The sequence below is a fragment of the Puma concolor genome, chromosome B3, assembly GCF_028749965.1.
Source record: "Puma concolor isolate L17-30 chromosome B3, mPumCon1.1.hap2, whole genome shotgun sequence".
Classification (NCBI taxonomy): Eukaryota; Metazoa; Chordata; class Mammalia; order Carnivora; family Felidae; genus Puma; species Puma concolor.
In genome coordinates this window covers 50,371,233-50,397,943 of record NC_141672.1, presented here as the reverse complement: position 1 = coordinate 50,397,943, position 26,711 = coordinate 50,371,233, and the positions used below count along the sequence as shown (strand labels likewise).

The 26,711-nt window shown below is 35.0% G+C and overlaps 1 protein-coding gene across 5 annotated transcripts in view; it reads right to left on the bottom strand.

Annotated features, from left to right (window-relative positions):
* MAP4K5 (mitogen-activated protein kinase kinase kinase kinase 5) overlaps positions 1–26,711 on the bottom strand; it is a 113,790-nt gene that overhangs the window by 11,237 nt on the left and 75,842 nt on the right. For 3 of the 5 annotated variants that reach the window (XM_086709774.1, XM_086709777.1, XM_086709776.1), the window contains 14 exons: positions 23,770–23,848; positions 18,636–18,694; positions 17,553–17,620; positions 16,161–16,203; positions 15,325–15,535; positions 14,363–14,460; positions 14,130–14,171; positions 13,176–13,260; positions 10,322–10,401; positions 9,962–10,022; positions 5,944–6,058; positions 5,519–5,577; positions 3,230–3,333; positions 2,661–2,838 (listed from right to left, as the gene is read on the bottom strand). In XM_086709774.1, coding sequence (XP_086565900.1) covers positions 2,661–2,838; positions 3,230–3,333; positions 5,519–5,577; positions 5,944–6,058; positions 9,962–10,022; positions 10,322–10,401; positions 13,176–13,260; positions 14,130–14,171; positions 14,363–14,460; positions 15,325–15,535; positions 16,161–16,203; positions 17,553–17,620; positions 18,636–18,694; positions 23,770–23,848 — 1,282 coding nt within the window. Of the gene's footprint in view, positions 1–918; positions 2,408–2,660; positions 2,839–3,229; positions 3,334–5,518; positions 5,578–5,943; positions 6,059–9,961; positions 10,023–10,321; positions 10,402–13,175; positions 13,261–14,129; positions 14,172–14,362; positions 14,461–15,324; positions 15,536–16,160; positions 16,204–17,552; positions 17,621–18,635; positions 18,695–23,769; positions 23,849–26,711 lie in introns of those variants that run through there. The other 2 variants (XM_086709778.1, XM_086709775.1) reach the window with 2 other exon arrangements.

Here is a 26,711-nt window from a genome sequence, read left to right as displayed (position 1 = left end):
TTTATTAAGAGGACACAGTAATATAATGAACAATACTGTCAACAACATCTTTGAAGGAAGCAACTTTCAGAACTTTGCTGATATTCACAGGGCCGCTCTGCTAACAGATGTGATGACATTTTTGTAAAACATTTTGGTAAAATCATTCATTTTAGGCACTCAGATTGCTTGAATGGTCTAGCTAAATTGAAGAAAAGATTTTAGATAGTTTAGGGCAGTCATTTTTAATTACATCTCTTTGGGAAGCCCATGGATCCTCTCCCTACAAACTGCACATCTGACACAAACACAAAATTTTATATATTATTTTGGGGTGTTTTGGACCTTCCAAAGCCCATTCAAAGACAAGAATTTAAACTGAAATTAAAAGAAATTAAAAAATAAACTGTTGGTTCCTCAGGCAACACTCCAATAAATAGTTTTTCTCAACAAATCTATATACATGCTTTTATTCAGCAAATATTTACTTAGTGCTGATAACAGGCTAAAGACCATCCTTGGAGATAAAGATACTACAATAATAAATCAGACTAAAACTGAAGACAGTCTTAGAACAGGAGTTCATTTTAACTGTTACAACTGTTGCCAATTCAAGGCCTGACCTCAAAAATGAAGACAGACGGGAGGTAGATTAACAATCATTTGCAAAAATGGAGAAGCCTCCGTAATATAAGGACAACCATTGCTAGCGGGTGATGTGAATGATTAACCTTAAGCAGAGTCCAAGCTCTCTCTCAGAAAGTAATTTTGGGTATGCCTTAATTTTAGCGTAGACAATGTTAAAAGTGGGTAGAATAGTACCCTCAAGCATTAAAAAACCAAACAGCAACAACAACAAAAACCCTCAACCCCCCCCCCCACAAATTCAAAAGAGGACTAACTAAATGACTACCCCTGAGCAATGCAACTTAATATATCAAATAGAAGCAAGTGGATGCAAACACATATTAAATAATTGTATGAAATGACTTGCTCTATACTATTATCATATACTAACCAGTAGGAAAAAAAAAAGTTAGGGCTATCTGCCAAAAATGATCTTGGTTTTTAAATAAACTGATCTTTAACCCATCTTTTACAGTAACTACGCAATAGAAACGTGTTTCTATTTGGGCTGCTTATATTTCAGGATAACAAAACAACGTCATTTGTATCTGTCAGCTGTACAGGAAGGGATGCATCTAACTCAACCAAAAGCATTAAACAATTAAGTTAAAGAAGGGGTGGAGTGTAGGTGGGGTGGGACAGCACAGAATACAATCTTACTTTACTATAAATTATGACTTGGTCCATAAAGAAAGTGATTATAGTCACGTGCATGCTGGAACTGGCTTGAACTGGGTTGTTAAATTTGCAGGAATTTTGTGAGCCACATAAGGTTGGTAGTTTGAAATATTCCCTTGGTGGGAGTATTTATACCACAGAATTGGCAACTATTACAAGCCAGGCTTCTCTGCACCCCAAGTGCCTGTTGTTAAACATTTATTAGGACACCACTGGTTCATGTTGATTCTTATTCTCAAAGTGACATTAGTGTGGTTCTACAATAACTTCAATAGCTGGGTTGTATAAAGAATTCTTGCAATTTAGCCTTACAAATGAGCAAAAGCCAAAGATATTTAATAAGAATAATCAAACTTGATACTTGTAACAAACTTCTTCACAAGGTAATAGAGGATATTATGTGGTAAGTAATGAAATAGTTATGACTGAAGCTTGCTTGACTTCACATGTAAAAAAAAGATGATAAATACAGGGTTACGGATGATCAAATAATATATTAGCACAAAAAAAGGTAAAAGATTCCCTTCATTTCACTTACTATGCAGATTTAAAAAATAAATTCTTGGTTGATTTGTTCCAACTTTAAAATTTAAGAATCAGCTTCCCAACCTTTTTAGAGCTTTCACTGAGACATATTTGATAAAATCCTAGGCAAACGAATCATTCTAAGAAAGTCCAAGAGCTATTTCCCTGTATCTTTAAATGGTAAAGCTTGGAGGTCACACCTGAGAAGCTTCTAGTCAAGTCTGAAAAGCACTTGAACATAATGATTCTAGGAAGTGTGTGTGTGGGGAAACTGATAGGAACCAAGCTAAATCTCTTTGCTTGAGAAGCTGATAACATTTGAAAAATACCGTAGAAAACTTATTTATTAAGTTCAAAAATTAAGTGGTAACATTTTAAGGTCTTTATATGTCAGGAATCATTAAACTTTGCCTTGGTAAAATAATTTGTATCAATTGCCTCAGGCAAATAGAGATCATAAACTATTACATACATGTTCCTCTGGGCTTACTTGGGAAACTTTGTTGACGCTCTGAACCAGCCCATGCTAACTGAGCTTATTCTGATTCTTTTACATGCAAAAGCATCAATGTTTTAACATCAGGTTAAAAACACTTACCTGGGGCGCCTGGGTGGCGCAGTCGGTTAAGCTTCCGACTTCAGCCAGGTCACGATCTCACGGTCCGTGAGTTCGAGCCCCGCGTCGGGCTCTGGGCTGATGGCTCAGAGCCTGGAGCCTGTTTCCGATTCTGTGTCTCCCTCTCTCTCTGCCCCTCCCCCGTTCATGCTCTGTCTCTCTCTGTCCCAAAAATAAATAAACGTTGAAAAAAAAAAATTAAAAAAAAAAAAAAAAAAAAAAAAAAAACACTTACCTGCGCCAATTTCTGTAAACCATGAAGATGCAGAGTTCAAATTGATTGTCTCAAACTGAACGACCTGATTTGACTCGGTGCCCTTGCTAATAGCTACACAGACCATAGGGTATTCCTGTTCTGGTATTACCAGCATTTCAAAAACATTCAAAGGACTTGGCAAAGGAAAATCAAAGTGCTGAGAAAAAACAAACAGAAGTATAACTTAGAAACAATCTCTCCACTCATACCATTGAATAAAGCCAAAAAAAGGCTTTCATTTTCTCCTTGATTGATCTACTTCAAAAAAGGATTACATCTAACATCTTGATAAGGATGAGTTTTCTATAAAATAGTTTTAGAGAATTGGCCATATTCATCTTTATGGTTGCAATGCTTCTATAAGTTTATTGACATAAGTTAAAGAAGAAATCTTAACAGGAATGCAAGAACTCCTAAACCAAGTAAGTAAACACCCATAAATAACTATAAATGTGCTGACCCTAGACAGTAGTACTGAGATCTTGTACTTTCAGCTTCAGTTACACACTAGTATTTTCTAAAGAAGAAAACTACAGAGTAACATGTACCTTTATCAACATGAACTTCTGCATAGGCTCATACCACTGGAGTAAAACAATTCCAGACTGTAAAGCTCCACAGAGGTATTTATGTCCTGTGTAAGGGTTTCTGACTGGAAAGAAACAAAGCAGAACAGACATAACCAAAACACTGACTACCTTGATGTGAAAACATAATTAGTTTAGTTAATTAAAAGTAACAACTGAGCTATGCTAATACAAGAGCTAACTCACTTTCTTTATAAAGGCAGGGATGATCTATGGGAAAAACAATGAAATGTGGCCTGCCATCAATATCAAAATATGGATGGAAGAAGAAACTATTTTAAGTCATAATTTAGCTGGTAAAGGAAAATCATTGTTTCTATTCACCAGGGTGGTAACAGTAAGTAAAGAAAGATGATGTCTTCTCTTCTGGCTTTGTTACTCCTTCCTTTTCACTTTATCTCAATTTTAAATCATATACATTTACTTCTAAACATCTTCAGTAGGCTACGTTGTTAAACATAGGAAATTTCTACGAGGATGATATTTTAAGCACTAAAACACCTAAACTTACTTGCAACCTAAAGAGCTGGGTTTTGTTGTTTTTTGTTTTGTTTGTTTGTTTTTTAAGTAAATTGAGTGAAAGAGAAGGTCTAGGAAGTAACCGAAATCTATGATTTCATTCTTGGTAGAGTAGTTTACAGTTGTCTACTTAAGTCAAGATGGAAACTTGTCTTACTAGTTTGCTAGTTTCCTAACTTTTACATTTTACTAAAGATGTTACTTTCTTGACTCAAATCTACAAAAACTCGTATTGGTCTGTCCTTCTCCCCAATTTGACTCTCATCAACAATTATGTGTACCAATTACAAGAGTAGTTATTTGCAATAAGCTCTACCTTAATGTATTTATGAGTTTATATCTTAGATTATATATAAGCTTCTAGACCTTTCTTGAGTCATAGATCTTGGGAATCTGATAATAGATATGAACCTGATTCTTCCTAGAAAATGCTCATGAAATTTGTTTATAACTAGGAACATATGCTATGCAACTATGCAGCATGAAGACCAATGAATACACTCACTGCTTCAACAAACAGAATTAAACAGGAAGTTATGAGCCCAGGATCTGAAGTCATTAGACCGGGTCTGATCCCAGGTATCTGGGTATCTGATCCCAGGTATCATGGGGTTATCTGAGGGTTAAATGAGATAAGATAATTAAACAGTAAAGAATTTAACCTTGCTCCAAAAGAGGTCTAGCCTGTGCCCACCTCCGCACCCCGCCCCCCCGCCCCCACTTTGGAAGGTAATCTCTAGGCCTCAGGAGAATGTCATGTCTGATAAGAGTGTCTTCATTTGCCTGGGGCCTTGTGTCAATGAATTGCCTCAACAATATGATTTAGATTGGGGGCTTGCAATGCTGGACGTTCTTAGGGTGAAGGACAGTCATGCCAAAAGATTGACAATGTGATTTAGAGTAGGGGCTTTGGGTCATACAGTACGAACTGACCTCTAGAGGTACTGGATATTGAGATCAGCCATGTAGACAATCAATCATGCCTGTGTGATGGAGCCCTAATAAAAACTGTTGAGTATTGAGGCTGATGTATGCTCCCTGTGGCAGTACTCCATGTGCACCATCCCACATCACTGCCAGAAAAGTAACACTGCCCATTACTCCATGGGGAGAGGACAACAGAAGCTCTATGTTTGGCACTATTCCTGGACTCTGCCCTATGAACGTCTTCTCTTGGCTGATCTTAATCTCTATCCCTACCATAACTATGAATGTAACTACTTTCAGTGAGTCCTGAGTCTTTCTAGAGAATTTTTTTTAACATGAGGGTGTTTTTGGAAAGCCCCCAAACTTGCAACTGGTATCAGAAGTGAGGGTGGTCTTGTGTAGACTGTTCCCTCTAACTTCAGTTAGCTAAACTCCTGTAATAATGATCGTAAAGCACTACGCAATAACAGTTATATAAAATGAAAGTGTTAAATAAATGGTAAGTAATAAATGATAAACTAGGACATTAGCAGAGATACAGCCTCAGGGACTATGGTTAAAAACCAGGAACGCTGTAGGAACACTATGTTCTGTGAAAGCATTAGGACTATTACCTCTAAACATTTTTATGCCATGTCCTGCCATAGAGTCTTGTGCTCCAATGGCCCCTTAACTACTCTTTAAAAAGAAATATAAAGGCTCCTTTCCTTCCTATTTGATACTATAAGACTCTCCATAGCCTTAAAGAATTAAAAAAATGTTCAAAGTTCTAATTATCCAGTTTGAAAAATAGCATTTACTCACCTATGCAACATTTGTGGCAGCCTTTTGTATCAGGAATCTTTGTTGTTAAAGCAAACTTTCTGAAAACATAGGACAATATAAATGTACTCTACTGCAGTGGTTCCCAAACAATGATCTGTGAATTAGTTGCATCAGTCAAGCAGCTTTAAAAAAAACAGTCTTGGATTCTGACCCCAAACTATCTCATTTTCTAGGACTGAGGCAGGGCCTGGAAATTTGTATTTATAATGCTTCTACAGGTGATTCTCCTGCACGGTCAAGTTAAGGAAACACTCATCTTTTGCATTCTATATGACATGCACTTTGGTGTAAATTACCTTTCAAAATTAAAACAAAGGAAGTTTTTTAGTGGGCAAGGAATACTGGCTGTTTTAAAAATAGACACTAAGGCCCTTCACTCCCAATAGAATTAAAATATTTTGTACCTTGGTAGTATGCGGTCTGGAAACCTATGAGTTTGAATATGGGCAGCTAATCCTGGTTTTTTGGCTTGTTCAAACAAAGCTATAAGATTATGAGAGTAGAGTTGAAAGGTTTTTCCTATAAAAGAGAAACATGTTACTTTTATTAGAATCTTTTACAGCAGAGAAACAAGAATTTTCAAGCAAAAGAAAACATAATTACCTTCTAAAATAAGGAGTCCAGAAATGTTCAAAGAGCCAAGCAAAATAGAAAAACACATACAAAAAAACAAACAAAAAACAAACACAAAAAAACACAACACCCAGTTAATACCATTTTGAAGGATAAGAAAATTTTAAGAAAGCAGATAACTGCATTTTCTAATGCACAAATTGGGTATGTTCTGACTAACAGGTGTTCTGGGCAGAATATATATAAGCCTTAATGAAGCCAGCACAGAAAGAAAAACTGTTAAACACTGTTATACAGAGGACTGAGTTACAATGATGCACATGTGAATATTTTAGTATAACATGGAGAATTCTGTAAAACTATACACACTATCTTTCTGGGATAGACCTATTTACTGATAATTTTTCAAAACACCTTGGATTAAAATTAATTGTGAATGAAGTCTTATAAATATAACAACAGATTAAAATACTAAGAAAAGTAAAGAAACTGGGGCGCCTGGGTGGCGCAGTCGGTTAAGCGTCCGACTTCAGCCAGGTCACGATCTCACTGTCTGTGAGTTCGAGCCCCGCGTCGGGCTCTGGGCTGATGGCTCAGAGCCTGGAGCCTGTTTCTGATTCTGTGTCTCCCTCTCTCTCTGCCCCTCCCCTGTTCATGCTCTGTCTCTCTCTGTCCCAAAAATAAATAAACGTTGAAAAAAAAAAAAAATTTAAAGTAAAGAAACTAATATTATATGCTATAATACAAGGATAATGGAGCTACAATTTCCATACAATCAAAACCATAGCTGTGTTAAGCAGGGGGAGATAAGGGAAGCATCTTCTGATTCCTCATTATATATGGTATGGTACTGTAACAACATAAAACAGTATTTGTCATTTTACTATCAGAAAACATACACAGCTGACCATTGAACACAAGTCCAAACTGTGTGGGTCTGCTTGCTTACACATGGACCTTTTAAAATAAATACAGTATGGTACTATAAATATATTTTCTTTATGATTTTTATTAACAACATTTTTTTCTCTAGCTTATTTTAAGAATGTAGTATATAATACATATAACATACAAAATATGTGTTAACCAACTGTTTATGTTATCATAATGCTTCCAGTCAACAGTAGGCTGTTGTAGTTAAGTTCTGGAGAGTCCTAAGTTATGTAGGGATTTTCAAGTGCACCAGGGGTCAGTGACCCTGAACACCCACATTTTTCAAGGGTCAAATGTATATGATATAATCTTATGCTACAGTGTTGAGTCTTATCCTCAACAAAAGTCTTTGTATTTTCTCGGAATGCAAACATTCTAACTCCATACCACACCCTTCTACTCTCCATTGCCCCCTTATATACATAGCTAGCTACCCTAACTAGAACACGCATGTAATATTTATGTGTGCACATCCACACAAACACAGACCCATAGGCAGAATCATGTTTTCTTCTGCTGAGCTCTGCTACTTACCTTCATTAAGTCAACTAGAATATGGAAAGATCTAATTTACAGGCTAATTTTTCCCCATTTTCCTGTAGTTATTTTATAAATATGTAAGATGTACTCTGTGTGATTTTTTTTTTTAAGTTTATTTATTTATTTTGAGAGAGAGAGTGAGCAGGAGAGGGGCAGAGAGAAAGGGAGAGACAGAATCCCAAGACAGAATTTCTGTGCTATCAGCACAGAGCCTGACACGGGGCTTGATCCCATGAACCGTGAAATCATGACCTGAACCAAAATCAAGAGTCAGATGCTTAACCATCTGAACCACCCAGCTGTCCTGTCTCTGTGTGGCTTGTAAGCTTATATCCAAGGACAGGTAGGAATAGGGATAGAAAAAGAGAGTTAGAGGAAAGTGATTTTACATGTATACAATTCAGAGTTGTTAAACAGAATTGGGTTTATTTTCATAATAGTAATATATTAATATTTTGGTAATAGAAATAAAAAAAAACTGGGGGGAAGCATAATTAAAATCAAAGAGATTAAGTACTCTTACAAGGACCCCAGCTTTTTAGAAGTCACTTATGTGCAACCAAATAATATGGTCTTTGTAAACACTGTCATCAGCTCAAATATACAAATTTCTGAAGAATCTCTAATAAGCAACGATTAGTGGAAGAGTTTAAATTATACACACACTTAAGCTATTAAAAAAAAATTTTTTTTAATGTTTATTCATCTTTGAGAGAGACAGAGACAGGATGTGAGTGGGTTAGGGGCAGAGAGAGAGGGAGACACAGAATCCGAAGCAGGCTCCAGGCTCCAAGCTGTCAGCACAGAGCCTGATGCGGGGCTCGAACTCACAAGCTGTGAGGTCATGACCTGAGCTGAAGTCAGACGCTCAATCGACTGAGCCACCCAGGTGCCCCAAATTATACACACACTTAAAATTATGAAAATTACATTTCTTAAATAGGCCACAATTCATAATAATCTGCCTATCAGTAAGGCTGTGTATCAGCACTGATGCTTTAAAGCATAAGTAGCTAGTGGTGCCTGGGTGGCTCAGTTGGTTGAGCATCTATATGACTCTTGGCTTCAGTTCAGATCATGATCTCACGGTTCAAGGGATTGAGCCCTGCGTTAGGCTCTGCAATGACAGTGCAGAACATGCATGGGATTCTCTCACTCCCTTTCTCTCTCTGCCCCTCCCCCTGTGTGCTGTCTCTCTCTAAATAAAATAAACTTAAGGGGCGCCTGGGTGGCGCAGTCGGTTAAGCGTCCGACTTCAGCCAGGTCACGATCTCGCGGTCCGTGAGTTCGAGCCCCGCGTCAGGCTCTGGGCTGATGGCTCGGAGCCTGGAGCCTGTTTCCGATTCTGTGTCTCCCTCTCTCTCTGCCCCTCCCCGTTCATGCTCTGTCTCTCTCTCTGTCCCAAAAATAAATAAACGTTGAAAAAAAAATTTTTTTTAAATAAACTTAAAAAAAAAAAAAGTATAAATAGCGAAAGGTACACTCAATACTGAAAAGCCTGACAGTACAGTAAATAAGAGCTGAGTTATAATACATACAGAGAACTGAACAAAATTTGAGAAATACTAAAATAATTATTCTAAATAGAGAAAAGGGGCGAATGCTATTTTAATAGCTGATAGCATTAGGATTATTAATTAAGGGACAGAGAGAAATAACTAACTTTCCTGTGCTCTACTATTAGAATGAAAGTGAACAGCAAACCTCTAGTCATTTTAAAATGTAAGGAAATAGGTTTTAGTAGGTAAGAATTGCAAAAAAAAAAAAAAAAAGGGCCTAAAATACCACCTACCCTACGTGAATTTTGTCAGCACACGTCTGTGCGAGCCTTCACTGTTTACTAATAAGCACTCTGGAGATCGTCTCATTTAATCCTCACAGCAACCTCATGGGCTGCTATTGTTACCATTGTCCACATTTCACAACTAAGAAGACTGGGGCCAAGAGAAGGTCACTTGTTCAAGATCACAGAGAAAGGGAGCAGCAAGATTCTCTGATTCCTTCTCTTCCACTGGTAATTCTCCATGGAAGGCACACGGTGATAGCGACAGTGAGGGTGGAGGAGTCTGAGTGGAAGGGGATGGCCTCAGGTAACAATCAACCGGATAGTCCTCAGGTGTTTACATCCTGGACAGGTTTGGGAAGTGCTACCTTAACTGAACACAGGGTCCTTTCTCAAAGTTTCTTCCCATTCTAAGTTTGTAGAAAACATCTGCAAGTTGCAAAGTTACTATACATAGTAAAACAAATAACACTTACAAAATAACGTCTATTAAAATTATCTTTCTCTTGTGTCAACTATGCTTTAATTAAAAATATTACATTTCTCTGCTTGTCTACGGTTTATTTTTCACATTATTTTCATTATATACATACCTGATAATGACATTAAAGTATTATTGATAACATAGAGCCAAGTACATTTCCGTGGAAATAACTATAAAGAAAAAAAAAGAAGGAAATTAAAATTCTCCAGTTTTCATTCCCTTATGCTTTAACATCCAAATTCTAACAGTCTGAAATAGTATAAAAATAACTATTTTCTACCTTTTAGTAAATTACAGAAACTTTACAAAAAAAACTTGTAATGTGAACATGTAAAGAATACAATTTCATCTCCTTAAATATTTAAGTCATAAACATTCAACTGAAGCCCATAAAAATTGATTTAAAATTACAAGACTTCTTTACCCAATACACCCACACTAATTTCTTGAGTTAAAACTCCTAAATTACCTGTTCCATCGTTGCCTCATGTAGCTCATTGAGATTCAATGTGTAAATACCATCTTCAGTTCCAAAAATAATGTACTGATCTAAAACAGTTAAGATAAATCACCAGAATTTACTATCATTTTCTGAAATAATTAAATAAAATGGCTCTGTGATTTAATGGTATTGAGAGTTAGCTGGCCACCCACCCATCCGAAGAAAAATTATTTTCTAAAGTTCATGCCATCTTCTTTACATTTTTCTCCAATTCTGATCTTATTTTTAAAAGCAGATATATTCTCTGTTACTCATTCACTCTAGCTTTATCTTATATAATCCTTTCTTTCAACATAATTGTCATGTCTTAAGATTTTTCAATGTAACTGTATTTTTGCCAGGTATCTCAAATACTCTTTGAAGGACACTGTGAATTAAATAGAAATTATAAATCATGACACACCAGAAACAATGAGCATACCTAGTGTCCAGATCTTGGTTCCTAAATATATTACTTTGCACTAGAAAGAACCAGGGCTGCTTGGAGAAAAGATGGATTCCAATTCTGGGGCAAGAAAAGTGTAAGATGAGCCTAGAAATCTTCCTGTGCCAGAAAGGTAGGAAGTGATCAAACATTAAACTAAAGAACATAGGAACTCTCCCTGCTCAAAAATTCTGGGACAATTTAAGCGCTAAAATAAATAATAATATTAATAGATCATATCTCCCTGAATAAAATTCATAAGTTCAAACTAATATATGTACATAAATAAATGGAAAAGAAGAGAAATTGTCCATGGATGTCAGTGGATTGTCAACAATCAATAAATGCTAAAACCAGTTGGTTAAAGTCTGATGAACAAGAGGATATTTATATAGTCTCAATGTATTCCATATTACTTATCAAGTAATTACTAATTAATTAAAAAGGGAAAAATAGTCACTTGACAGTGGAGAAAGCTAGTGAACACCACCTTAACCAGATGGTCAACGTTAGTATCACTAGTGTTTGGACAAGCTGACAGCATGTACCTTCTGATACGATGCACTAAGAAGAGCACAATTCTTTCATATTCCCACCAAAAATGCATTCCTTGATCTAAGTATGAGGACTCATCAACAAACCCAAATTAAGTGACATTCTACAAAATAGTTCCAAAAATGTCAAGATCAAGAGACACAAAGAAAGGTTGAAGAACTGTTCCAGACGTGAGGAGACTGAACAGTTGTGGTAGCTAAATAAAACCTGTGATCCTGAATTAGATGTTGTTGGACTGGGGAAAAAAGAAGGGGGAAGACAATAAAGAATATTATTGAGACAATAATTTAAACATGGACTGTGATGTCAACTATACTTCAATCAAAAAATAAATATGGACTATGTATTAAATCAATGATAAATTTCCTGATCTTCACAATTGTACTGTGGGTATGTAAGAGATGATTCTGTTCCTAGGAAATACAAAATGAAGTACACAGAGCCACTCTCAAGTAATTCAGAAAAAAATGCACATACAGATAAATAATAGAAATAACTGATGATTCTGAGTATAGAGGAGTTTCTTACACTATTTTTCTAACTTTTCTGTTAGGTCTGAAATTATATCAAAATAAAAAGTTACAAACACACAAAAAACATTTCTTTACTGATAAAAATACTTTTTTTTTGTTATATTTCTAACAGTAGCATTTAAAGCAGATAATTATACGACTTGTTTACATTATTATGTTAAAGTGGAAACAAACATTTCTTGAACACCCTTTTTTGCCTACTCTGTTTGCTAATTGCCAGACACTCAGGTAGGCAGGCTTTTTCCTTCCTTGCAGTGAGGTGAGTGGTAAGAGTATTTATGTTGTAAAATGATCACACTGAGAACAGAGGTGTAAAGTTTCTTTCTCAAGTCATATAGTAGTGACAGAGCAGGAATTCAAACCCAGGTCTATTTGATTCCAAATTTTTACCTCTATGTATTAGGTTTCCTCACTTTAAAAACATACAGTATAAATTTTTAAAAATAAATTGTTATATTGCCATTATTTCAGATTTATAGAAAAGTTTTAATAGTACAAAGAATTCCTGAATATCCTTCACACAGATTCCACAAATATTACCATTTACTACTTATGCTTTATCCTTTTTTCACTCTACACACACACATTTTTTTTTCTGAGCTGTTTAAGTTACAAACACGATGCCCCTTAATTCCTAAATATTTCAGTGTGCACATCTTAAAAAAAGAAAAACAGAAGTGTTATATAACCACAGTATGATGTTCGAAATCAGGAAATTAACACTGACACAATACTATTATCTACTGTAATGACTTCACTGATTGAGATTATCAACTGTCCCAGTATTGTCCTTTTATATGACAGAAAATCCCTAATTATGGTTGCAATCACTTGTGGCATGTCTATTCAGTCTCCTTTAATCAGAACAGTTCCCATATACTCTTAAATTCTAAAGGTTAAACCAAAACTCTTATCTACCAATTTAGGTTGTTGCAGGTATCTATACTATTTAGTCTCTAAAGTAATATTTTTAAATAACTTCAGTTCACTGACCATAAATATCTTTTTTCATAATAAATATTTTATTAGAGGTGTATATAATTTTGTTCAGAAATTTCAGGGGCACCTGGGTGGCTCAGTCTATTGAGTGCCCGACTCTTGACTTCAGCTCAGGTCAAGAACATGCAGTTTGTGAGACAGAGCCCCTGTCGGGCTCTACGCTGACAGTGTGGGGAGCCTGCTTGGGATTCTCTCTCTCCCTTTCTCCCTGCCCCTCCCCAGCTCACATGTACATGTACAAGTGTGGGCAGGCGCACACTCTCTCTCTCTCTCAAATAAACATTTAAAAAAAAAAGTTCAGAAATTTTACCTTTTGTATCAGGATGTATCCAAGATGTTGCACAATTAATTTTCAAAGGGCAGCCATCAAAAACTTTGGAAAAACATGCTCCCATCTTATTTATAAAGAAAGAAATATTGACTTATTTGATTATGTAATTTTATATATTCTTAGAAATCAGCTAAGATTACAAAATGCTAAATTCACTCTTACTTGCATATGTTTATGGTTTCATTACCAAAATTCCTATTTTGATATCATTTAATGACTTCTAACAATAGAGTCTCCTATTGTTGCCTTGTGTAATCCACTATTTCAGGGCAAAAATAACAAATTTACCAAAACATCTACATATGTCAGTGATCTATTTTAGGAATTTTAAGTCCCCACTTATCTTTAGGACTAACATTTAATAATGTGAAATAATGGATGATATTACTGAGCAACATCACAGTGATTGTAATTGCAGTGTAACTCTGTAATAGTGAAGCAGACAAAAAGACTAATATTTACATTACATATTAGACTTTTACTGAATAACAAGGTATAATTTATAAAGCATCCCATTCATATGATTGGCTGAACCACCTCGGAGAGCCAGAGAACAAGCACTAAGATAAGCTTCCCCGTTCACTGTGTATAGTTCAGTGTGAAAATGGCTTCAGGGGCAGAAAGGAATTTAACCCATATAATGAAGAGGACACAGTACTACTGATATCATCACATTAAAGTTAAACTGGCCTTTCAAGGCTACTCTGAGAACCCAATTGCCATATTTACAAAAAGCAAAACTTTCCAAGTTCTAACCAACTCACTCACATTAGGGTACATGATTTGATTCGTGGTGTATCAAAATGCATTTATGCCTTTGTATTTTATGAATCCTTCCATTCAATAGCTCAAGATACTTGACGGCAAACAAAAAATCTGCTGCTTCTAAAGAGATGAAAATTGGCAAGTGGTTCACATAAAAATATTCCTTACCAGCACTTTTGGAGTGGGTGGAAGGCCATTGATGGCTGGTTTCTGTGGGAAAAATAATTTTTATTGCTTTAAGATCTCTTAAGCCTTAAAAAAACACCTATACATTTGGAAATTTAGTTATCTAATTCTTGAATTAAAGAGACAATGCCCCCTGCCCACCAAAACAGACACTGCCTCTCTATGATAAACACGGTAATCGTTACAACTAATCACCAAATGCCTGTTACACCTACCGGGAAATCTCGCTTGTCTTTTTTCCGTGGTAACTGGGGTGCTTGTGCTGATCCTTCTGTATTTTCACTAATTAGTTTTGAAATACCATCACCATCTCCTAAAAAGAATCATGGTTAAAGCTGAATGAACATACAAATAAGTACCTTCCTTGAAAAATAATTTTCCCTTTCCCCCAATACTTGTTTTCCATTTGGGTGATCCTTTACTGGGAAATATTCTCTACTGGCAGATGAGTTAAAGTATCTTCAGTGCTGTTCTCTAAGTTCAATAGAAGTAGCATTGCATCTCTAGCAGTGGTCTTAATCAATGTAAACAACAACTGTCTTTCCAGGTTGTGAGAAAAATGAAATCTGATATTCAGATATTCAGGCCTGATATATTCAAGGCCTTTCATAACTGAACTCCAGTCTACCTTTTTAGTTCTATCTCCTAGTATACACCTTTCAAAAGCTCACACTTCTCCCATAGTATACTTCCAACACAATCCAGGTTGTCAGTGCATTTGTTCATTCTTTCTTGCTCATCAGGCATGCCTGTCAGCACTGGCTCCCACTAATGAAGGATCCATCTATTTTAATGCTCTGCAAGCCCCCCCGCCCCCCACTCTCTTCCCTATCCTTATCTTCCTGGAAAATTTCTCATCTTCTATTACTATAGTTAATTACTGTATGAGACACTTACATAAGCTGTCTTGTCTAATGTTACAGGTACCCATAGGGTGTAACTTCTGCTACAGATCCTGAACTTCTGGAGGGCAGGAACATCCATTCATCATTCTAAGACCTATCATATTACTTAAGAAATCAAATCAGGGTTCACTTGGACTGAATCTATTCACAGTCCGCCCACGTGGAATTTTAAAGTAACTTCAGAAAGCTTTAAACAGTTAAAAGAGTGACCAAAGACATTCTTTAAAATATGAAAATGGCTTTCTTTTCAGTTTTCACTTTGATTTATTTACCCAGATCACAGTATCTAGCTGTATGCACTCCAGGACTGCTGACACTGCTAGCCATACCAATAGAGGAAGTCTCAGCTACAGGACCACAACTTGGGCTACTCTGTCTTCTGAGAAACTGGGGAGCTCTGTTCTCTGAATCAGGGCAACGTTTTACAGTTGATGATTTTTCTTCATCTAGGAGGTTGTCTTCAGGGTAGCTGTTTATCCTTGGCTGTGATAATAAGACATAAGAGTACTTTAATAAATTTGGATATGAAACAGTAACACTTCATTATCATTACCCACCTAAGACTTTAGGGGGTGGGGAGGTATGTGATTTTTTCTTTTTGCTATGTAATTCAACTCACTAAGCTAAGTAAGAAAAATAAACAAGAGTTACTGTCCCAACACAACTAAGAACTTGCCATGTGATTTTTTAATCATCCCTAAGCCAAACCTGATATAATTTTAAACTGATAAAATTATATAAACAATCCACAAAATATTTAATAAGCAGGAATAAGCAAGGACTTAATGAAGTATTACTCCATTGAAATAGGAAATTGCCATACTAAATGAGGACTGTAAATGATGAACTCTTTCTGTTTCCTCTTCATGTAGTCGAGTATTTTCTCAAATGAGTATGTGATTTTTACCTTTTTCTTACAGCTATTAAAATATTGTATTTCTCAGGAAGTTTTTTAATATATATTTTACATCTTTGTAATCCCCTCTTGAAAAAAAACTGTATTTATCTAAAGCATATTTAAGAGAATTTTGAACAAATTCAATGAAATTACTTTTTAATTATTTTATTATTAAAAAAAGGATTTATTCAAAAATTTTAAGTTGCTCACCTTAGGAGGTAGGGGAGGTGGTATTGCACGTTTTGAGGTTGATCTAACACAAGGAGAAAAATGCAATTCAGATGGTAGTAAATGTAACATAAAATAGATACTCTAATAAATGTGCATTAAAATTGTTTACATTCTTTAGATCATGATAAAGAGAATTTTTAAAACCTATAGAAAGACCTAAGACCTCATTATGTCAAACTGTATTAGCAGGACTATAAAATAGATTTGTATAAAATGAATACAAAGTCTTTTTACTTTGTGGTTATGCTCTGCATATTTAGTATGTAATAAAAATTAAACTTAGTAAAAAAACAGATTCCAAATTTTAGAGTTGGAAGCCACTGTGAATCATAGATTCAAGTGGCCATATCATCAAACCCTTTTTGCTAGCCCAAGTGGGGTACATAGATTAACAATATTGGCATCACCTTGAAACTTCCATATGTATCGTCTAGACCTATGGAATCAGAACCTTCAGGTGATCTTCCAGGCACATCAAAACTTAAGAATCACTGATCTAGCTCACTGGTTCCATACGCTTATTTATCTAGAGTTATTGTAATCAATTGGGAAGCTTTTAGGATTCGGAGATTCGAGTCCCAAAGACCGTATTCTGTTGCAAGGGTTGGCAAACTTTTTCTGTAAGGGGCCAGACAGTAGTAAATATTATAAACTTTAGTGTATACAGTGGTCACAAGTACTTAACTCTTTGTTATAATGTGAAAGCAGCCATAGGTAATACATAACTAATAAGCATGGCTGTATCCCAACAAACCTTCCTTATGGACACTAAAATGTTTATATAATTTTCACATATAACAAAGTATCACTCTCCTTTGGATTTTCTTTCAATTATTAAAAAATCTAAATACCATTCTAGTTTGTGGACTGTACAAAACATAGGCAGTGGACCAGATGTGACTTATAGGTCATAGTTTGCCAACCCCAGATCTATAAGCTGAATGTGGGGGCCTCAGAGATCTGTACTTCCAAAGACCTCTCTAGGCAATGCACAGGCTTGGAATATCTGGGCAGGCCCTGTAACTTACCTGTTGAGGGAAGACAGGTCTAGAATATAAAGTAACTATACTGCAGAATGGATTTGGGGCTTTGTGACTCCTACAGAACTTTTTCCCATGACATTATGTACCTCATCTTTCAGTAAATTAACATTACATGCACTAAGCTGAATTTAAAGAAGAAAATCTTAATTATCAACACATGATGCCTTTTGGCAATTAAAAAGTCAGAAGCTTTACACTGATATGAGGCAGAGCACAATTTTTTTTTAAGAATGAAAATTAAAACTTATTAGAATAAATTGCTCCCACCCAATACTGTTCCTATATAAAGTAAAATATAAGTAAAATATTAAGTTAGCAAACAACTTACTTGCCAGTATTTGCACCATCAACAAAAGGATTCCATTGTAATACAAAGTTTGGGTCTGATGACACTCCCTGTGAAGGTAAAAATAGTTTAAAATGTTCCCTTATAACAGATATTAATCATTTTATTTGATTCAAGAAAATATTCAGTGTCATGATTGTTAATCATCTTGGCTTTCAATCAATTTTTTAATCTCCAGTTAGATTTGCTGCCATTTGACATATTTAGGTCAATGACTCATTATCTGTTGACTGAAACTTAAGAAATTCCATAAACATACTGAATATAGTTTCAGTGTGACAAGCCCTCTTTACAATGCTAGTATATTCCAAATAAACAGAAAAACATAACTCTGAATTATCTGCATCACTAATCCATTAGTGTGGAAAATGAAACATATTATTAAATTATCATTAACTTATTGGTGCTACTATTTTTTCCCCACTGGCATAGAAACTGTGAATTATATATATAGCAATATATACAGTAAGAAGAGTACTACTTCCAAATGTTAAGAATGAAAAGATCCATTAACAGAAGGCAATTCTTCGAAAAATTATACTTTACCGAAGCTTAAAAATAAAGTAAATGTTAAGGTAACATCTAGGCAACTCTGATAATACCTTGCTCTATTTATTACTTTTTTCCTTTTAGATAAGAAAATGTTTAACTAAACAGTAACTTCGAAATATAAGAGCAATGGTTAAAAAAGAAGCTATATTAACAAATAAATATCAAGAACAGTAAGGTAATGCAAAAATATACTACAAACCTAACACAGTCTGTAAGAAAAAAAGATCCTAGAGCTTAAAGCTCAACATCAAATTCCATATATTTAATAACTTCATGTAACTCCTTCAAAAGATTCAGAAAGGTCAATATGAATGGTTAAGATGGTATATTACAAAATGTACTCTAGTTAAAATATGCCTAACTATAAGCTTTTTCAAACTTTAATATGTGAAATACAGTATCAAAATTAATGCTTGAAAGAATATATAACTTTGATCCTTAATCAAAGTTTACCTGACTATAAGTTTTCTCAAATTTTAATGTGTAAAGTACTTCTGAAGTAATAATTCCTACCATTTCATCCCGTGCTTCTGTTTCTTTTCTCAGAGGAGGTTCGAACTGTAATTTGTCAACTGCAAAATATGTAACAGATATTCACAAACTCTATCTTAAAGGGTTAATTTCAGAAATGTAGCAAGAAGCATATGTATAGGGGAGAGGGGAAGGGGGAAAGAAGAAGAAAGAAGACAAAATTTTTTCACTTTTTTACTGCAAGAGTACCTTTCTTTATATTTACCAAAAGAAGGTAACAATTTGGTAGCTTACTACAAATCTACTTAGTAAATTCTTTGTGTATGAGATTTAAAAAAGTTAATCAAAGTAGGTGACTAAGAAAACTAATGGTGACTAAAGGATTTTCCCTGTCTAGGCTGCACACTCTGTTCTAAGGCTACAACTTTATGGCAGAAATGAACCTCCCCAAATTACCTATAATTATCTAAAAAGAACAAACATTAAATTAAATGTTATAATGGAATTCAGAAATTTAATATTATATTTTGTTCAATGTATATTTTATTTGGCCTACTCTTTTATATGAAATATTCTAAAACAGAGAAAAGGATAGCTTATTATCTACTCATAAAGTACACAGAATTTTAAAACTGTAAAATCTAATGACTAAATGATCAAAGAGAAAAAAAAAAAAAACACTTGCAGCATAGAGATGCAAGATCCCCAAATACAATCTTGGCAAATAAAATACATTAAAAAATCATTTTCAAAAAGGATCCAGTTGTCTTTATCCCTAAAACAAGATTTGTAAAGTAATACAAAGTACTTATATAATTCATTAAATAAAAGCATTGTCATAAAAATCTCCAAAAAAAGATTGAAGATATTTCATAAAACACAGTATCTACTTTTCAAAAATAACCTAAAATAAAAAGCTCTTTATTAGTGATTTATTTCTTAACATAATTAAAAAACATCTTAACTCAAAACCACTACTTGAAATCACTACTTCAACTCATTTGAGACAGAGATGAGCTAAAGTTTTTTTGTCACAACCAGAAATACTGGCAAGCAGGTGTAGAGATGAATCACAAGTGTGTAAGTATGGTAAAGAAAGAGAAAATATCACTCTTTAATAATAAGAATTATATAACAAGCAAATTTCAATACTTAAAAAGAAATTCCTAGAGAAAATGAGTTTCATAAACATTGAAGATGTTTTAACACATAAGAAAAGTACTCTTCTAAAACTGTAGCCATAACTACGGCACAGAATGCTATATCATTGTTTTATGTGGTAGATGGGACCTGAAGTTGTTTTGTTTTAGAGAAAATACCAGCAGTACCTTTGGGTGCATCTTTGGTGTATGAAAATACAAAGATGGGGAGGTCTTCTATTATACATACTCATTTATCTCTTTAAGATGATGTAGGCTCTAGCCATAATACGGTAACAGGAATTGTATTTCTCCTTCTGCTTTAAACAACTAAGACACTGGTGTTACATGTATGTGCGCATAAATTATGTGAAGCAATTGTTTTGAGGCAGTGGCTAACAGATACCACAGCACTGTCCTTGAGAGAAAGGAAATACATGGTGGCAAGATCCACATTCACTCTGGCTTTCTGCCTGGAGGCACTTTACAAACTAGGACACAAGAAAGTGGAATCCAAAGAGAGAGTACCAGCCTCACTGGGTGTTGGAAACAAAGACTGAAGATTGGAGCTGCTTAGGTAGTTGGAATTTGAAGGGCAGAGTGCCAGAAATAAGAAAGCTGCATAAAGGAGGAGCTCCAGAAATATGCCAAGAGATCTCTTTAAGTCTTTGGTTGAATACTAAATTGCCCATAAGCAAACACGAGATTATACAAAGTACGTCACAAACAGCTAGCAGAGGAGTGCTGAGCTAAATGCAGATTCTGGTGATCGCACAGTACCAGGAAAGATAGTTGAATTTCTAACCAGAGGAAAGAGCCTGCTGAATATCTGGTAAAACCTGTCACAAGCCTTAAAAGGATCAAGCTGATGTACCACTTAAGAAACTCTTTAAACACCTTTTGGATAAAGAGGACCAAATCCAGACACTCAGTGTCGCACCACAATGTCCAAGATATAATAAAAAAATGACCAGACAAGAAGCAGGAGAATAGAAACCATAACCAGTTGGAAAACAGATACAATCTTCAAATAAAGGAGTTCCCAATACAACATTCCAAGTTTCCAAAACAGGCCTCTGGGTCAATTTTCATGGTATTAGACCTGATATTCACTCTTTCATACACATCCCTTTTTTGTAGTGTCACATTTCACTTGAACTTTATCCTTTTCAAAACCCTCTAACTCTTCTTGGGGCCACCTGGGTGGCTCAGTTGGTTGAATGTCTGACTCTTGATTTCCGTTCAGGTCATGATCTCACTGTGAGACTGAGCCCCACGTTGGGCTTTGCACTGACAGTGTGGGCTTGCAATTCTCTCTCCCTCTCTCTCTGCCCCTCCCCCAGCTCACACTTGCTGCTCTCTATCTCAAAATAAATAAAGCCTAAGAAAAAACCCTGTAACTCTTCTTTTCCTTTGTTTAATGAGATGTTCCATAGTTCCTCTGGTGTATGTTTTCCTTCATTGCAAGGAGTCAAGAAACCTGACTTTGCTGGGCTACACATTTATCCTTGGTTTCAGACTAGGCCAGGCTCGTAATAATTACTATGTCCACTAAAAATACACAGGAAGGATGCTTATACTAGTGATAATAGCCCAAAACTGGAAACAAATCAAATGCCCATCAACCAAAGAATGGATAAATTATGATATGATCATACAATGAAATATGATTACTATGAAAACAATGATTGCTATACATGACATGAATTACTCCCACAGACATAATGTTGAGCAAAAGAAACCAAGCAAAAAGGGTGCATTTTGTATATCCTATTTATCTGAAGACCCAGATCAGCTAAAAACCAATCTATAGTGATAAAGGATCAGAACAGAGATTAGCCTGGGCAATGGAAAGGGCAAGAGGATATGAAGAAAGGACATCGATTGTAATGGAGCATACGGAAAGGAGCCTTCAGAGATTCTGATAATGTTCTATATTTTTAATCCCCAGATCAAAAATCAGTTTTATGAGTGTATACATGTATAAAAATTCATCATGCAGTACACCTAAGCATTTTACTATATGTAAGTTACCAGCTCAAATTTTAAACATGAAACAAAAAACTAAGAATAGAACTAACTAGGTGTATATAAAATCTATTAAACAAATAAAAACAAAGCTATAAAATACTCTTGATGGACACAAAAGAAGACTCAAGAAAATTTAAAGATAAATCACCAATAAAATGACCTTCAACTTTATCAAATTTTTTCTGGTACTTAAAGCACAGAGCTTACTCCACGAAGACATTAGTACTCTGGTCATTCATGAAAGAACTAAGCCTTGAACTTACTTACCTCTGAAAAAGCCTATTTTAAGTTAAGAAGACAGACTACCTTATAGGTGTCGACTCTCCCAAAGTTAGTACATGACCTTTTATGAGAAATCAGTAAAAACACTGAGAATTTTTTTAACTAGATACATTGATTCTTAAGTTTATGTGGGGAGAATACAATAGCTAACTATCATAACAAAAGTGGGGGAGGTAGAGTGAGGGGAGTAGGAGGATAATTAGTCTTAACGATTTTAACAGGTATTATAAAGACATAATCAAATTATGCTATTCGCACATGACTAGACATAATAATGCAATAAGAGAATTTCTGGAAAGAATCCAAAAAAATATATGGTCATTTAGTACATCATAAAGGTAGCATGTCAAATCCATTAGTAAAAATATTAAGTTTTTAATAATTAGTATTTAGACAAATGGGTAGTCATGTAAAAAGAAACTAAAATTGTATACAAACTTTATACATCTTACCAAATAAAGTAATACTGTATATCAACTATTAAATATTGTAACAGTGAAAGTGTAAAAATACAAGAAAAAAATAATAGAATTCTTTTATAACCTTAAAATCAGGAAGGCCTTGCTAAATATGACACAAAACCCAAAAGTTATAGAAGAAAATATAGATAAATTAGACTATATTAATTGAATATTTATACAAATGCATAAAATAAAGAAGATGGCTTTATAATGGAAGAGCAACTTTGCTACTTTTCTGTATGGTATTTGAAGTCCAGAGAGTTGACTTGGGATTATATAAGAAGATAGCATAAGAAGTATCAGCAATCTGGGATTAACAAAGAGATAAAATCTCCGGTTACTGGTTTAACTAAGAAAAGCCTGATTGAATCAACTGATACAGGAAGGACATTCTAACTCCCCATTGACCTATATTTCCAAAGCTGTATAAAGCTAGAAATATTTGGTTTAAGAAAACTCAGACTTCAACAAAATGTTCATCTACAATAATTCTAATTAGTCTATACATTTAATAAATTATATTCCTTCATTAGGGTTTATATATCTTATTTTATTGTAAACTTCTTTAAATCTTTTTTGAAACAAGTATACATTTAAGTCAATATACCTAAAACTTCTTTGCAAATCTGTTCTTCTAAATTAATGTGGCTAAAATGACAAATATCATTGATACCAAATATTTGTCAATGACTAATTTACAGAATAACAATCAATTTCCCCTTTTAAGTAGATATTTTAGAAAAGATACACCTCTCCTAGTAACCTAAAAAAACTGAAACCAACCCAAATGTCCAACAATCGGAAACTATACAACTACAGTGTATTAACTCAATGAAAAAAGGAGGGCCAGATTCGTGTATGGGAAATGCTTCTGTGTTCAGTAAAAAATTTATGCATAGCATAAATTCAGCCATGTGAAAACACACATGGAAAAACATGGAGGCAATTAACAAAAATATTACCTGTGGGTTGGTGCTGGGTGATGAGATTATGGGCAATGTTAATTTTTTATTTTTTTCCTCTTACAAATTTTCTAAAATGAACATATATTACCTCTATAATTAGTAAGTAAACACCATTTAATTAAAAAATAAGAAAATTCCATTATAAACCAGAGAAACAACCTCTATTTTAAAGGTATTCTGATATGTTAAAGCATGTAGCCTCAGTTAGTCTGAAATTTTATTATTCCAGTAAGACCCACGAGAACACCCAGCTCAACCCTCCGAGACCACCAATTGAAAATGTATACCAAACACATACAATTTATTTCTGAAGCTGTCCGTTCAGCTCTGGCATTCCTGTTTGTAGATCTAATGGTATGACGAATGATTGCATGGGGCTGTGAATATAAGCATAATATACACACTTTAAAAAATTTCAGTGATAAAGTTAAAAGGTCAAACTTTTTAACTAAATGATCATTTACTGACAAACATGACTACCTACTAATAAATTACGGGATAAACATAAACAATACAATGAACACTAACATATTTTAGGTTATTCACTTATTCTGTTTATACTGTATGAAATATTGAAAAGATGCAAAGAAAATCAGAAATCTTATCTCCAAAGAGTTTATAATCTAGAAGACACACAAATACTTAATGAGATTAGAAAATGGTCAATGCCATTCATTAAGGTGATTACTATTAATGCCCAGATGAAAAAGAAATGACTTCCACCTGAAGGGGTATAGAAGTTCTTCATGACAGAGCTGTAATCTGCTCTAGGCCTCAAGGACAGTAGGTAATGGATGTGCAGCAGTGTGGGAAGCATTCTAGACAGCAGAGAGAATATTAACAAAGTGATGCAAGAAGAAAAGGAAATGGTAGCATTTAGGGGAATTGGAGTTGGTTATTATTTGGTGAAGATTAAGGGATGAGGTGACAAAGCTGGACAGACAGACTGGGGATGAGCCAGATCATGAAAGGCTCTGAATGCAAGGTGAGGACTCTCTATTTTATTTTCTCAGCAAAGAAAATTTTTGGAGATTTTACAAAAAGGGTGTCAGACTTCAGAATAATTGGATAAGTGTGTGAGAAGATATGGAGGGGAGAAACACTGGATGCAGGGAGACTGAGTAAGGATACTGCAGTAAATCAAGTGAGAAGCTTGCTACTTTACACCCTTTGGTACAAGCTCCTGATCTCTTCAAACTATGCCTTCAGCTCAACTGCCACCTACCAAATTTCTAAAGACTCACTCTCAATCACTGATGATGGACAGGAGCTCATATGTTTTTTCCTCTACTTCAAGACCCATCATCATACCAAGGGACTTCAAAAGCCCATTGTTTGGGACTTAAGTTTTCTGATCTCATCTCTAAAGACACTCTCCCAGATTTCAATGAACTCTTGATTGCTAAGATCACACCATGGACCCTCCCATCAGCTCTGACACTTGAACTCACACTATCTTCCAAACTTCTCAGCCTTCTAGCTCACTCTCATTTACTCCCATTACACTGCTTCGTGTTCACAATGGAATCCCAAGTCCATTAACCCATTAACCTTCTTACTGTCCATCAGCATTTCTCTTATCTTCATTTTTCTTCTTAACCAGTTTGTATCCAGTGGTCCACAATTTCAAGCAATCTCTTGCCAGTATCCTAAATTCCCTTTGCCCCACTGTCCTTCAGTATTCTGGCATGCCAAAATGACACCTTAGATGAATTAAACTAACTACCTTTGTGTTTATATTGGGGATACAAATCACTACTGGAGGAAAGTTACCCAACAGACCACACAGAAAATTAATCTCATCTGAGGCTTCAACTTTGCCCCAAAACACTTCACTATAATCATTTAACCCAACCATTCTCCTCAATTACTATTTCACACCTTCTCTTCCCACTCTTCAAGCCCACTCATTTTCTGTCAGGACTTTCAAGACATGATCTTGCCATTACTTCACAAGGAAAACCAGAATCATCAAATAGAAGATAACTTTGAACGACAACCTTCAACTATACTCCTCTCTAGTGCAAGATTAAAGCACTTCATTATCTAAGATCAAGGCTCCCATTATAATCTAGATCTCAGGCTCTCCTCCTTTCTCAGAGACTTTGCCTATTTACCTTGTTTCTCTTGAATCTTTCCTCTCCATCTACTGAATCCTTTTCATAAGCATTTAATCCTGTTCAAACTTACTTCCCCCAGATAAACAATAACTAAATAACTAAATAAATCCCCACCAACTCATTTTCCTCCAGCTACTACCGCTCAGCCTACCTCTCCCTTTCACAACTAAATTTCATAAATGTATTGCTGTACTTATTTTCCAAACCACTCTAATCTAGCTTCACCTCTATAATTTGAATATTATCCTTTTAAGAAAGTATTCAAGCACCACCACCTAAATCCAAAGACTTCTTTAACTTATCTTCTAGGCAATATTCTTGTTGAAAACTTCCCTCCCTCTTTTAATGGTTTTTATCAATCCTTTGCCATTCTTCTTAGCCTACTTGATTCTTAAATTTTGGGAGAAATCTAGGATGCTGTCTGAGGCCCTCTCCTGTTTTCTCATTCTACATGCTTCCCTTGAGTGATTTACTCCTTAAGGTATCAACTACTTCTGTACTTAATGACTCCCAAATTTCTATCTATAGTCCAAACTTTTCTCCCCAAGCTAACACCACGTATCTAATTTCTAGTGAGACGTCTCCATTTGGAAGTCTATTCAACATCAAAATTACTATACATAAAACTTGAATTCATCTTTATTCCCAAGTATGATTTTACTCTAGTGTTCCTACCTCAATAAATGGGGCGGCACTTTTAGGATCACCCAGCTGTTCAAATAAAAATCTAGGAGTAATCTCTTTTCACCCCCCACACTCATGTCTTCATCCAATCTCCAACTCTCTCAGAGAATTCTTTTACTGGTCCATTTTTCTCCGTCCTTGTTATACTCCTAGTCTAAAACACCACCATCTCTATCCCAGATGACTTTAAAAGCCTCTTAGCAGATTTTCAGAAATGGAACCACCATTCTGAGGTCATAGAGATCTTTTAAAAATGCACATATAATTACATGTCACTCCTTTACCCTTTAATGGCTTCTACTGCCCTTTGATAAAGCCCAAAAATTTTAACATGGTTTGAAATGGCTAGTGTCTAGCTCTGTGACTTTATCTTCCACTATCCCCCTCCTTGTTTTCTGTTCGAACCAGACTATCTTTAGTTCCTCAAGTATACAGT